A 14,421-nucleotide genomic window follows, 5' to 3' on the forward strand; every position below is an offset into this window, starting at 1 on the left:
ATCAGGTTTCACGATTTGTAATAAACTATAATTTTATCACATAACATACAAATATTCAATATCTAGAAGATCAAGCTTTAAACCATGTACAATTCTACTTATAGGGCTAAAGGTGCATACGTAGCAGATTTGGACAGAATACAGGTTACCGTTTTTGCACGCACATTATACAAGCTATACTAATCCATACAATGCAAGGCCTAGATTAAAAGTTATCTACAACATAAGAATTTTCCATAAATGCAAAGACTTGATACATTATCTCATTTCAAGTAGCCTTTAACATTTATTTTAAGTTACCGAGTAAATCAGTTTTGTCATGAACGTTCGATTAAGCATAACGGGAGCATTAAAACTTCAAATAACATGATATCCTAGTCTAACTTGAGTGTTTTAAAGTCCTCTACACAATTATGATCAGTATGTAACACCATACCATACCCATTATTCCAGAATTTGTTTTATTCACAGATTCATCACTAAAACTTCATTTAATCATATCTTACGCATACGGTAACGAAAATTCACGAATCCAAAGCCTAAAATTATTAATTTTTCGAGAGGATTCCAAATATGTAACAATATTTAACATTTAAGAAAGTTAAGTTTCTGTAATTATGCAAAAAAATTCTGGATTAACCCTAATCACATCAAACAATAAAATTAACGCAAGCAATTAACAACAACGTGTATAGACTTGAGCAATTGACATCATACACTATGAAACTTCATAAAAATCAGATTTGTAACAATTAGGGTTCATCTAAATATACTTTTGATCACAAAATCGTTTACACCAACGCGTAAAGGATGAAGGGAATTGCAAGTTTGTGTTGAAGACTTAATCTAAAAATCAAAAGTTGATGGTATTGTGTGTGTGGGTGTGATCGTCGATGGGAGCAGAGGGAGGAGGCAGGCAGAAGTCTTTTGAATTAGGTTAGGGGTTTTAGTTGTAGTGTTTTAGTTTAACTAGTAAATTAAGATTAGGGCCTAATGTTCACTAGTGAGCCTTACAAGCCCAAACAAGAAAATTAAAGGAGGAGGGTGGGCCATTTGGCCGAATGGGTCCCACATGGGTATCCCAGGCTCGTGTTGTCCAAAAGCGTGTACTCGTGGTGCGTTTCAAGTGCCGCTTAAACGTACCGAAGGCCCGGAACGCTAAACCGATCGTTAAAACGCAACCAATGAGTTTAATTTATTAAAATACCAAATAAATTAATTATTTTTCAAAGTTAATAATTATTAAAATAAACCCGAGCGTTTCGTTACTCGAAAAGTAGTTTTTGCAGTTATTCAAACCGTTGCGTTTCTATCGTATTTCATTATCCGAAACATATTTATCAATTAATATTAACCCATATTAATTCACGTAACCCTCCAAGGATCAAGTATGCATTTAATACCCTTAAACACATAAAAATTCAAGTAATCACCGTTAAAATAACTAACAGACAGTTAACAAAAGTGACGGAAAAAGTAGGGTTGTTACAGGCGGGTTGTTATGTTAAATCTAGTTTATGATTAAGACTTATGATGTGTAATGTGTTATGTACTCTTATGACTTATGTGTGTACTAATGATCTTTTCTATGAGTCTTATATTGCACATTTCAAGGGGGAGCTATATCATCAACCATTATGTACCATTCAAGGGGGAGCATTACTCTTGGGCGTGCTTAGTCCCAGAGGGAACTAACCTTTTTGTTTCGACAAAAGGGGAAGAAAGTGTATGGTAAGTGATGTTAACACATGTGTTGTATTATACGCTTAAGCACACTTACATAGGTTTATTATCATCAAAAAGGGAGAGAATGTTGGTTAGTAATCCAATATTAATATTCAAATGTTAAACACTTTATTTTGATTATGCACCAAGTCTTGTGTGATGATATGGCCGAAACAGACGATTTTATTTATGCGGTGTCGTTAGGTCACAAGGCGTTAGAATCAACCACCATCAGGGTGGTAATGGTTTTAAATTTATATTTAGCGGGGCGTAAATCGTACTACTCCTTATTATGAGTAAGGGAAGTAGGACCTATGGTCCTATTTTTAAGATGTCAGTAGAATCGAATGATGCGTGCGATATAATACATTGTTTACCCTCTAAATTTATATTGACTTAAACACTACAATCAAGCACACAAAACTAACGAGCACTTAGAACCCGGTTGTTATAGCACTTTAATGCAAGTATTCTTATAAAGTTCGTCCCAAGGGAAGCGGTGTAAGTTGGTTAGTTGAAACTAATAATTGTCCTGGGTTTGTTTGATTGAGGGATTTTGATTGATATTAACTAACAACTAAAACTTGTGCAATTAAACAAATCTAAATTAACAATTAAACTAGAAGCAAGAAACAAGTAGCAAAGTATGTAAAACTTAAATCAATTAACTATGACGTGTTCACTAATCCAAACCTCTTTATGCTTGACTTGCCCCGTTTAGCTTATTTTGTTATCTCATAAGTTGTTGAACTGAAAACTCTCTCTCCTCCCGACCGTTTTCTCTCTGATTTTTGCACTTCCAAAAAAAACAAAAACACACGTTTGACTTTAATTGGCCATTGCTTCTATCTTCCAAACAAATTAGAAGCAGAGACCCACACCATCGAACTCGCACTAATTTTGCGGACCTAACCGTACTCTTTTTTTCGGCGATTGTTGTGCCACGACCCTCCACGCGCCGCACGCGCCGTCGCGGTAACTTGTCCGGAAACGCACCTGGCCAAAATTCTTGAACCACGGCAAACCAACTGCCGCTGCTAACTGCTGCCGTCCGCCGCTGACTGCTGCCGTCCGCTTGGTTTTGCGTTTCAATTTCTTATCCTATTTGCCCGTTCCTTTTTTGTACATATATAGATATATAGATATAGATATTTATTACATATTATATTTCTATCTATTTATACATATCTTGTACTGATATTTCATTGATATTTCATTGTATATGTATACTTATATGTGCTAGATCTCTATATATTCTCTCTATCTGTATCTATTTGGCCTATATATTGCCTTTTGTTACTCGGTATCCTTCAATAGCGTTTAGTGTATATTGGCACCTGTTATACTCATCTTAGGCTCCTACTGTTTCATTTTATATTTCTATATTTATATATAGTATCTCTTTTTACATCTAATTTTTTCCTTTTAACATTAATTTTTTTTTTCTTTTTTTTTTTTATTTTTTTTATTTTTTTTATTTTTTTTTACCGCATATAGAGTAAGATAGACGGTAGGCGTTCACATGGTTATGTGAGGTCATGTCCTTCTAGCTCTGGGGCGGATAGGTCTAGTGGGCTCAGAGGGCGCAGATGGCCCAGGGAGGGCAATAGGTTAGCGAACCCTGTTAGGATTAGAGTGGGTAGATGGAATGTAGGATCTTTGACTAGCAAATCGTATGAGGTGGTCCATTCTTTACTTAAGAGTAAGATTGATATACTGTGTGTGTAAGAGTCTAGATGAAGGGGTCGGGGGCGGTAGATATTAATGGATATAGGCTGTGGTTCTCGGGTTCTAGGATAGCGCGAAACGGGGTAGGAATTATTATAGGACCCGCTTATAAGGATTATGTTGTGGACATTAGTAGGTGTAGCGATAGGATTATGTCGGTTAAGTTAATAATTCAGGAGGTGACTTACACTGTCATTAGCGCTTACGCACCTCATGTAGGTTTAGGAGAAGTAGAAAAGAGACACTTTTGGGAATCGTTAGATGAGGTGGTAAGGAGGTGCCCAACTGACCAGCGTTTGATAATTGGGGGAGATTTAAATGGTCATGTAGGAACTGAGGTGGAAGGATATGCGGGTATCCATGGTAGATTTGGTTACAGAATAAGAAATGAAGAAGGCCGCTCAATTCTCGATTTAGTCATTGCTCACAATTTGGTGGTTACAAACTCCTTCTTTAGGAAGACGGATGCTCAATTAGAAACCTTCCATAGTGAGGGTCACAGTACATAAATAGATTATTTGCTGCTTCGCAAAGGGGACCTAAGATAATGTAGAGACTGTAAGGTGCTGACGGCCTTGACTTGTGCTTCCCAACACAAATTGTTGGTAATGGATTTAGTTTTCTAGAGACGGGTTTTCAGGAGAGTGGAGGCTGCTCAACCTAGAATCTTATGGAAGAATCTGAAGGGAGAGAAGGCCATAACTTTTAGATTTATGGTTGCCGAAAGAGTCGGTGTAGAAGTAGAAGATGTATCTCATGACGACGTGGATCGGATGTGGAATTGCATGGCATCCACCATTAGAGAAGTAGCAAAGGAATCTTTAGGGGTAGCAGTAGGAAATCTGAGAGGACATAAGTCTAGTAGAGAATCTTGGTGGCTTAGTGATGAGGTCCAAACCAAAGTTGCGGTTAAGCAACTGAGGTTTAGGGAGCTCATCACAATGAGGGATGGGACACTTGCTGATAGAACTAGAGCTGAAGAGAGCTATAGAGTAGCTAAAAGAGAAGCAAAGAAGGCAGTTGCGCGTGCTAAAGAAAAGGCATATGAAGGTTTATATAGGAAACTAGATTCAAAGGAGGTAGCTAATGATATCTATAGGATAGCCAAGGCTAGGGAGCGAAGGAAGAAGGACCTAGATAGCATCATTTTTATTAAAGATGAAGTTGGTCGCACCATGGTGAAGGAAGTTGATATTAGGAAAAGATGGGAGGAGTATTTCTCTTCCCTTTTTGACGGGAGAGGATCAAGGAGTCACGATGAAACTGAGGACTCGGTTTTAAGACATTACCAGAACTACAGCTTCTGTCAGAGGATACATCATGAGGAAGTAAGGTTGGCACTTCGAAAGATGGGGAGAAATAAATCAGTAGGTCCTGATCAGATTCCCATTTAGGCGTGGCGGTGTCTTGGCGATGATGTGGTTAGGTGGTTGACGAGTCTTTTCAACAAGACATTTAAAAGCTCTAAACTGCCGACGGAATGGAGACTTAGCGAGGTCATTCCCATTTACAAGAACAAGGGGGATGCCCAAATTTGCGGTAACTACAGAGGTATTAAACTACTTAGTCATACTATGAAGCTTTGGGAGAGAGTGATCGAGACTAGACTCAGACGGGAAACCACAGTTTCAGAGAACCAATTTGGGTTCATGCCAGGGCGATCTTCCATAGAGGCGATTCATATTATTAGGAGTCTGATGGAAAAGTATAGGGAAAAACATAAGAGCTTAGAGATGGTTTTTCTTAACTTAGAGAAAGCCTATGACTGTGTCCCACGAGAGTTGATTTGGAAGAAACTTGATGGTAGAGGCATCCAGAGTAGTTATATTCGAGTTATTCAGGATATGTACGAAGGGGCAATGTCGTGTGTAAGAACGCCTGTAGGAAGCACAGAGTTTTTTCCCAATAAAAGTAGGCCTACACCAGGGATCCGCCCTTAGCCCTTTCCTTTTCGCTTTGATCTTGGATGAGCTGTCTCGAGGGATACAGGAAAGGATACCGTGGTGCTTGATTTTTTCCGATGATATTGTGCTAGTATCGGAATCAAAGGAGGAGCTTAATAGAAGACTTGAGCTTTGGAGGGAGGTCCTAGAACGAAATGGTCTACGGATTAGTAGGCAAAAGACGGAATATCTTAGGTGTGATTTCGATGGGAACGAAGATGAACATAGTGATGGTGTGAATATCAGCATTAGGGGCTAGGTCTTACACCCGCAAGACTCGTTTAGATATTACGACTCGGTACTCCACAAATCAGGGAGAATTGATGATGACATGACCCATCGTATCAAAGTAGGTTGGCTGAAATGGAGAGCGGCGACAGGGGTTCTGTGCGACAAGAATGTACCACTTAAACTGAAAGGAAAATTCTTTAAGGTGGCAATTAGACCTTCCATGTTGTACAGATCAGAGTGTTGGCCAATGACGAAGGCTCAAGAGAGAAGGATGGAGGTGGCTGAGATGAGGATGCTTAGGTGGACGTGTGGTAGAACCATGTTAGATAGGATTCCAAATGGTGTTTATAGGGAGAACCTAGAAGTTAGGAGCATCATCGATAAACTAAGAGAACATCGATTGCGTTGGTTTGGGCATGTGAAGAGGAGACCACATATTGCTCCGGTCAGGAGAGTTGAGGCCATAACGGTTGAGGGCACAAGAAGAAGGGGTAGACCTAGACGTAGGTGGGAGGATAGACTTAGGATCAACTTGAGAGAGCTTTCATTGACTGAGGATATGACTTCTGATAGGAATGCATGGAGGGCTAGAATTAGTGTAGATGGGTAAGGTTGTTCTTTTTAGGTAGATTATGTGTATTATAGCATTTTTTCTATTTTTAGAACCTTGCCTTTGTACCCTATATATGTAAACCCCTTTTTGGTATATATATATATATATATATATATATATATTCCCTTTTGGCATATATTATATATTATGTATTTATATGTGTGAATTTCCCCCCCTTTTTTTATCTTGTTGTATGTGTATGTTTGTATGCAATGTTTATGTATGGGCGTAGGTTGCTATATGTATGTATGTATGTATGTATGTATGTATGTATGTCTTTGTATGGCTATATGGGTATGTATGGGTGTCTGTAGGTATACATGTATATGTATATATGTCTAATTTAGGTTCGCATGTTTGTGTGTGGATGCTTATGGATGTATGTATTTTTGTACGTACGTATGTAGGTAGGTAGGTATTGTATTTATGTTCTTGGATGTATGTATGTTTAGCTTTGTGTATAAGTATGGTCATACACATGTACTTGTGTATGCTTATGCAGGTATGTATGTACGTCTGTATGTTTATGTATGTATTGTAATGTAAGCATGCATATTGTATGTACTCTTATGCAGGTATGTATGTATGTATGTATGTATGTATGTATGTATGTATGTATGTATGTATGTATGTATGTATGTATGTGTGTATGTATGTATGTATGTATGTATATTTATAGGTAGGCCTAGACATGTATGTATATTGATGTATGTTTATGGATGTAAGTTTTTTTTATGTGTTATATATGTTTAGCGTCCCTTGTGTGTAGCTTTTCTTGCATGTTTTGAACTCTGCCCAGCACCCCCACCCAGGTACGTTTTCGATTTTTATTATTATTATTATTATTATTATTATTATTATTATTATTATTATTATTATTATTATTATTATTATTATTATTATTATTATTATTATTATTATTATTATTATTTAGCTATCAAGTATTTTTATTGGCGTCTCTATTTTTGAGCTAAGATCAAGCGTCGAATTATTGGCATCTTGTTTGCAGTTTAGAGACGAAAGTGAATACCAGACAAAAAATTATTTTTATTTTATTCTTATTTTATTTTATTATTATTTTTTATATTTTTTATATTTTTTATTTTGTTTTCAATTTTCAATTTTCAATTTTTAAATTTTCAATTTTTAAAATTTATTTATAATTTGTGTTGACTATTTTTTTTTAATTTCCTACGTACTGGCCGAAGGTCCACTCGGAAGCAATCTCTCTATCCGGCGAATAGAGAGGGATGACTTTCTCTACTCTTCATTCTGGGTAGAGAAAGGACTTGTCTTTATCCTCGAATAGGGGAAGAATTGTCTACATCTCACCTCCCCCATACACCACTAATTGTGGTATTGGGATATGTTGTTGTTGTTGTTGTTGTTGTTGTTGTCATAAGTTGTTGAACTATTAAATGTTAGAATCACTTCTAAAACTCAAATCAAATGATACTTCACGAATTCACATAAGCTTTGTATCCTAAGATCGAGTTAAGCATGATTTGGTCATTAAGATTGAGCTTGAGTTAAAATCACTTAAAACTCCCAACTATCGAAATCACTTTAAGATAATCGGCACTACTATGTTAACTAAAGGCCAATTGAAAACTAACCTAGATCAAGAACACAATCACTTGTAATTCCTAAGCTAGTTGTCTAGATCACCAAAGGTGTTGAAGCACACATTGATTCACTTCTCAAATCACTAAGAGGGCTACTCAATATATGTAATCAAAGTCAAGCCTAAAACAAACTCATAGCAATGGTTCCTTAGCCAACTCAATAACACTTGATCATGTAATTCATTCAAACAACAATATTCAATTGATTTGGGGCAAACACTAGCATTAGAGATTCATTGACAGCCTCTGTCCGGATTTTCCAAATTTTGATTAAAGATCTCCCACTTCCCGACACTTTTAGACGAAACGCTTTTCACAACACATTATAATAAACAAGACTAACACGTTCCAATAATAAAATGAGTTTTACGACACCAGGCCCACGTCGGCCGTTTTACGACTTTCGTACAAAATAACAGTTTCAATCCCAATTTACACTTAGATGAGTTAGGACTCTATAACCCAAACCGATACCAAGAGCATAATCCCGGGGACTACCAAATCCCCAATCCGCGTCCGCATATCCAAAAGCTACCCCATTGAGCCCAAGCGCTCCTACGCAACTAGTCTAACAACTAGCTAGCCTCATAACAAAATAACTGAAAAAGGTAAACAACGAGAGGGGTAATCATAAAGCTTAGTGAATGCAATAATTATACATATACATATATAATATACCTACTTGCAGTCACTTACACACATACCGTATACATGCTAGCAATATAATTAGCAACCATCTCAAGTATAAGGCTAATAACCTCCAATATCGCAAGCTAGCATAACCAATAGCATATACTCAAACAATATAGTATGCTACACTACAACACATACACAAATCATATGGTTAACCATTCTCGCGTCATGGTACTACCGGCTCTTTGGTTCACACCATACACATCGGTTATGATGCTACCGGCTCTTTGGTTCACATCACAACCCGAGTCATACTCGCACTAAAGTGCTACCGGCTCTTTGGTTCACACTTTAACAACTCGTGCCGTAGTGCTACCGGCTCTTTGGTTCACACTACAACACACGCACTATGACGCTACCGGCTCTTTGGTTCACATCATAGCACAATCGTACATACTATGGCACTACTGGCTCTTTGGTTCATACCATAGCATACAAATAAATACATTATATACATACATATATAATCATTCCACTCACCTTGGAATGCCCGCACAAGTCATGTGTAACATGATCTCCGTCCTCAAATCCGAGCAGGTAACCACCTATATCACACATAGGTACAATATACACATAAATAACCATTCTCTAAAAGAGAACCCGACAAACATCCCTTAGCCGAGGGATCACACCTTGCTCGCCAAAAACCCGCCCATTTAACACCTAATGGACACAAACCAATTACCACTTCGGGTGGTAATTCAAGCCCACTCAACAAAGTACAATTTAACCCAAATGGTAATCGACACCAATTAGACCAAACATAGGTCTTAACACTAAATTACTACTTAGGTAGTAATCATTTCAACGTCATTTAACACTTAACAAAAGTGTTTAACATCCATTTAACCAAAACTAGTGTCGTTACCAAATTCAACCCAACCAAAGTCAACCCATTTTGACCTAAGTCCCAAAACGCCCAAAATCACTAACGACTAGTAATTATATTTCCAAATACATCATCAAACCCTAAACCCACAATAATCGGGTTCACTTACACTAGCAATACAACAAAACCCCCAATTTCATGAGAAATGGGGTTTATAACCCTAACTAGCTCAAACCCCAAACATGAACAAGAATCATAAACAACAAAATTCGGAGTTAGAACTTACCAACACTACCAAAACGTAGTCGTGAACGAGGCGAACAACCTTAACTCTTGTACCTTAACCCGAGTCACCCTCCTTCTTCTCCAAATGGAGCTTTCCCTCTCTAAAACTCTTCCTCTCTCTAGGGTTTGAAGATGAGAGAGTTGTGGATGTGAAAGTGATCCATAATTGGATCTAAAACTTCTAATATGGCCACAGATCCGTTCTTAAGTGAAAAGACCAAAAAGCCCCTCATTTATCTCAAAATAGAAAAAGGCAGAAAACTGTCGCTGGCAGTGTGTGCGGTGCGCTCACCTAATGGTACGCGGCGCGCACAACGGTCTGAGCAGTTTCTAAATTTCAGGGACTGATTCTGAAAAATCCTGATTCTAATGTAAATTCTGAAAATGCATAAGTGTTAGGTAGACCTTTTGTGGCGCTTTCTGGTGCACACATTTTCTGACACCTTCAGGAACATTTCCTGACGCACAAAAATCAGGGTGTTACAACTCTCCCTCACTTAGATTGGATCACGTCCTCGTGATCCGCACCGAATACTAGAAGTTAAGCACTTCCCCTTTGAACATTCTCGCCTCCAAATGCGGAGTCACACGTGTAGTAATCACGTATCCGACGAAACACAATCAAGGTCGACATCCTATAACATCTTACGTAAATTCTAAGATCTCACCACACGCTAATAATCACTAGCGTGCACTACCGCAACAAGCGATATCTCATACACTCAACGTTAAAATAATGAAAATGCCATTATCCCTGCAAGTTCTCTCGACTAAAACTCCCAACAAGCTACATCTATAACTACATCACCCAATGCGATCTACTAGGTCCACTACGTCGTGAACCAAGTCTTACATTAATCCCAATCGAGAATGATTCATGCCGCGTCTAAACTTAGTACTTTCAACGGTCCATAACCGTACCACTCAACGATCGCACATCCGCTTATGTGCAAACATTTGTTTTCCACCCCAGAAAACCCATGATTCGCAATTTTACAAGTCGATGCCAACGGGGCAATTGACACGCTCCTCCGACTAGTACTTCTTACAGTCACCACAACCGGGTTATTCCTTCAACGAAGAAATTTTAGTATCCCCAAATATTCACACTTGGAACACAACTTTCCCATCAATCAATCCGCACACGACCACCAGTCTCTGGACTAATCCAGGGCGACAATAATACACCATATGCTAAACAATATATCAACACTCGACACAGGGTTCCCCCTCCAAACCCTACAACATAGTCACACGAGACGGCTTACTAGTACTAGCAAGGACTATTCATATACTAGAATTCCGTCAACAACGAATCATCATCGTAACAATTCGCGATTTCCCACACGACCCACAAAAATATTCACCAAAGCCGGGTGAACCTTCCTACCTAGACCATCTGTTAAGGATGGCCTCGACATTTCAATGCAACCTACGAGTCACATCACTATGGTACACATTCTCGCAACCAAAACAACACTTGCGTGTCTCTATGTGAAACAATCAGAACCGACACTGTCGCCTCACAATCGTCCATTAAGTGGAATAATCCACTTGACAATTTTCACGATCACGTTTTCCGACAGGGAAAATACAGTATCCACCACAATATAGAAATTATACCTATTCGACAAAACGATCTAAGTTTCATAGTAACCCAGATTTTACATTTAAGAGCACCTGCAACAACAACTTCACTATCTCACCTCCGTGAACTCCATCTTTGCACTTGATCTTGTACCTCACTTTGGTGCTACACGACCACCTTACATAAGAAGTCTTACACTTCACTTGATCTAGTACCACGGGAGCTTCCTCGGGCGGCAGTAAAAACTCCCCCACTTAGGATTTAGCTCCAAATTCTTACCGCAACGATGATAACATCCCTCGGAATTACCATTCCACACACACATGATCATTCTCATCACTAATCGTAAACACCGAATCACTGCAAATTGACTTTAGGCTCTCAGAGCCGTCATACAAAATTACCAGTGATGTCGTACACGCGACGACTTCACACCTTCATACCACAAATCACAATCGACTGCCTTAATCGTTCGCTAAGCGAACTCCACCAAAGTCCCACATACGTCTCTATACCGAAGCATACGTCACTCCGATAAATCAGTCGTGCATCTCAGTCGAGATGACCCGACCTTCCACTCAACGAACCTTTACTAACAATTGCTCACTCTCATGGAGAAGAATGACCAATCCGACCCAATAATTGCATCGACCGCAATATCATCACTTCATCAGAACCTTCGGTCTTAACCGAACATTAAGATCGTCACCGGCTCGCCGGTCATCTTCACCCGTCTATCACAAGAGCAACCAGATTCGCTCATCCGTCACTTCATAGGAAGTATTTACCGTAATGTTCTCTAACTTCAACTTTCGCAACCACCGAATTACTATCAACCATCGATCACTATTGTAATCTACGCTGCTTCCCAGGGTATCTCACGGGAACCCTAAGCACAAAGTGATCACACCACTACCGGAGTTTGACATTTCACTAGCAGGTATAAAGAGGCACCTGACGCAGTGTCATGCAGACTCCCACCACAATCTACCAAAATTTAGAAAGTCGATCTTTGGGTTTCATACACTCGATGTCACCCATTTCTCCACAATAATGACCCGAAGTCATACCTACCCGACAAACCTTACAGTTTATTGTCTTCTCGAAAGTTCCTAGCAATCACACGCTAGCCACAATTTCCACAAGGGCAAAACGATATAGCCTCACGAACCCTTTCATCTAACACCAAAGAGATGCTTGGAAACACCAAGTCTTACACCCTTCCGCACATCGGCACGACCACCACAACAAGGGATATTCCGTTAGGAATGTTACCCTATAATCCATAACACGCTAACACAATAACGCAATCATCGTCATACGGGTCCCATTCCCATGAGTTTAATGACCCCAAGACTCCCCGATTCGCCAATTCCAAGGCGGCTCACAACTGGAATCCTTACAAGATCCTCTAACCACACACTCTACCTAGTGCAACCCCAAACCACAATCATTAGACTTGTCGTATTCCATTACGGAATTTAATTCCTCGACGCACACACACATACAATAATCGTTCATCCTAGTTACGATGGGTAACTACAACCAATGACGATCTCAAATAATGCACCCACTACGTAGGGTGACTAATTACGCACTGAACTCGTGAGTTGGCTCAGTCACTTAACTAACCGAATCTACCGTAACAATTTTCGACTCACAACAAATATGATGTGACAACAAGCACATCACCCGAGACCACTATAACCTAGGAACCAATAAAAGATTCCTAACTCATCCCGATTCTACCCCAACCATGCCACGCTTCCTCTGATCGGTACTCGCCATGTCATGCTTGGTGTCAAGATACACGGTTTTAATAATGGTGATCAGTCACTATTACAATTGCGTACCTTACCACTTTCGCATGGTCACGCAAAGTAATTTACCCGGACTGACGCGACATTCACACAAAATAACATGCGATAACTCCTAGTACCCGAATGACCCAAGTCCTTACCGCGAACTTGATCACTTCAACCGCCAAACATGCGAATCTCTCCAATAGATTCGTCCCTAGGACACCGTACCAAATAGATACATGTATATATACACTAATATACAATATAGTAATAAACGTACACAAGTACACCACAACAACAAGTCAACCTACAACCTAGGTAACTATCACTGAAACAACGTCCAAGTTCGCCTACTTACATTATGAAATGTCCCGTTCTTATTGATTAAAAACGTTCCATATTAATTGATTTCGTTGCGAGGTTTTGACCTCTATATGAGACGTTTTTCAAAGACTGCATTCATTTTTAAAACAAACCATAACCTTTATTTCATAGTTAAAGGTTTTAAAAAGCTTTACGTAGATTATCAAATAATGATAATCTAAAATATCCTGTTTACACACGACCATTACATAATGGTTTACAATACAAATATGTTACAACAAAATAAGTTTCTTGAATGCAGTTTTTACACAATATCATACAAGCATGGACTCCAAATCTCGTCCTTATTTAAGTATGCGACAGCGGAAGCTCTTAATAATCACCTGAGAATAAACATGCTTAAAACGTCAACAAAAATGTTGGTGAGTTATAGGTTTAACCTATATATATCAAATCATAATAATAGACCACAAGATTTCATATTTCAATACACATCCCATACATAGAGATAAAAATCATTCATATGGTGAACACCTGGTAACCGACAATAACAAGATGCATATATAAGAATATCCCCATCATTCCGGGACACCCTTCGGATATGATATAAATTTCGAAGTACTAAAGCATCCGGTACTTTGGATGAGGTTTGTTAGGCCCAATAGATCTATCTTTAGGATTCGCGTCAATTAGGGTGTCTGTTCCCTAATTCTTAGATTACCAGACTTAATAACAAGGGGCATATTCGATTTCGATAATTCAACCATAGAATGTAGTTTCACGTACTTGTGTCTATTTTGTAAATCATTTATAAAACCTGCATGTATTCTCATCCCAAAAATATTAGATTTTAAAAGTGGGACTATAACTCACTTTCACAGATTTTTACTTCGTCGGGAAGTAAGACTTGGCCACTGGTTGATTCACGAACCTATAACAATATATACATATATATCAAAGTATGTTCAAAATATATTTACAACACTTTTAATATATTTTGATGTTTTAAGTTTATTAAGTCAGCTGTCCTCGTTA

General features: G+C 38.6%; 3 protein-coding genes across 3 annotated transcripts; all 3 read left to right on the forward strand.

The window, feature by feature from the left end:
- Positions 1-3,461: 3,461 nt before the first annotated feature.
- Positions 3,462-3,962, forward strand: LOC139841444 (uncharacterized). Its single transcript, XM_071831662.1, has one exon. The coding sequence runs from the start codon at positions 3,462-3,464 to the stop codon at positions 3,960-3,962; it is 501 nt and encodes a 166-aa protein (XP_071687763.1).
- Positions 3,963-4,166: 204 nt separating this feature from the next.
- LOC139841445 (uncharacterized) lies at positions 4,167-4,847 on the forward strand. The gene has a single exon (XM_071831663.1). The coding sequence runs from the start codon at positions 4,167-4,169 to the stop codon at positions 4,845-4,847; it is 681 nt and encodes a 226-aa protein (XP_071687764.1).
- Positions 4,848-5,027: 180 nt separating this feature from the next.
- Positions 5,028-5,655, forward strand: LOC139841446 (uncharacterized). Its single transcript, XM_071831664.1, has 2 exons — positions 5,028-5,364; positions 5,489-5,655. The coding sequence occupies exons 1-2, from the start codon at positions 5,028-5,030 to the stop codon at positions 5,653-5,655; spliced, it is 504 nt and encodes a 167-aa protein (XP_071687765.1).
- The last annotated feature ends 8,766 nt before the right edge of the window (positions 5,656-14,421 follow it).

Source organism: Rutidosis leptorrhynchoides, chromosome 4 (genome assembly GCF_046630445.1).
Source record: "Rutidosis leptorrhynchoides isolate AG116_Rl617_1_P2 chromosome 4, CSIRO_AGI_Rlap_v1, whole genome shotgun sequence".
In the NCBI taxonomy this organism is placed as follows: domain Eukaryota; kingdom Viridiplantae; phylum Streptophyta; class Magnoliopsida; order Asterales; family Asteraceae; genus Rutidosis; species Rutidosis leptorrhynchoides.

Bases quoted from the DNA above. Each gene is read 5' to 3' on its own strand.
- LOC139841444 (XM_071831662.1), top strand. From the start codon at position 3,462: ATGAAGGGGTCGGGGGCGGTAGATATTAATGGATATAGGCTGTGGTTC.
- LOC139841445 (XM_071831663.1), top strand. From the start codon at position 4,167: ATGGTTGCCGAAAGAGTCGGTGTAGAAGTAGAAGATGTATCTCATGAC.
- LOC139841446 (XM_071831664.1), top strand. From the start codon at position 5,028: ATGAAGCTTTGGGAGAGAGTGATCGAGACTAGACTCAGACGGGAAACC. The intron at 5,365-5,488 runs GTAGGCCTACAC...ATATTGTGCTAG, and splicing joins AGAGTTTTTTCCCAATAAAA to TATCGGAATCAAAGGAGGAG.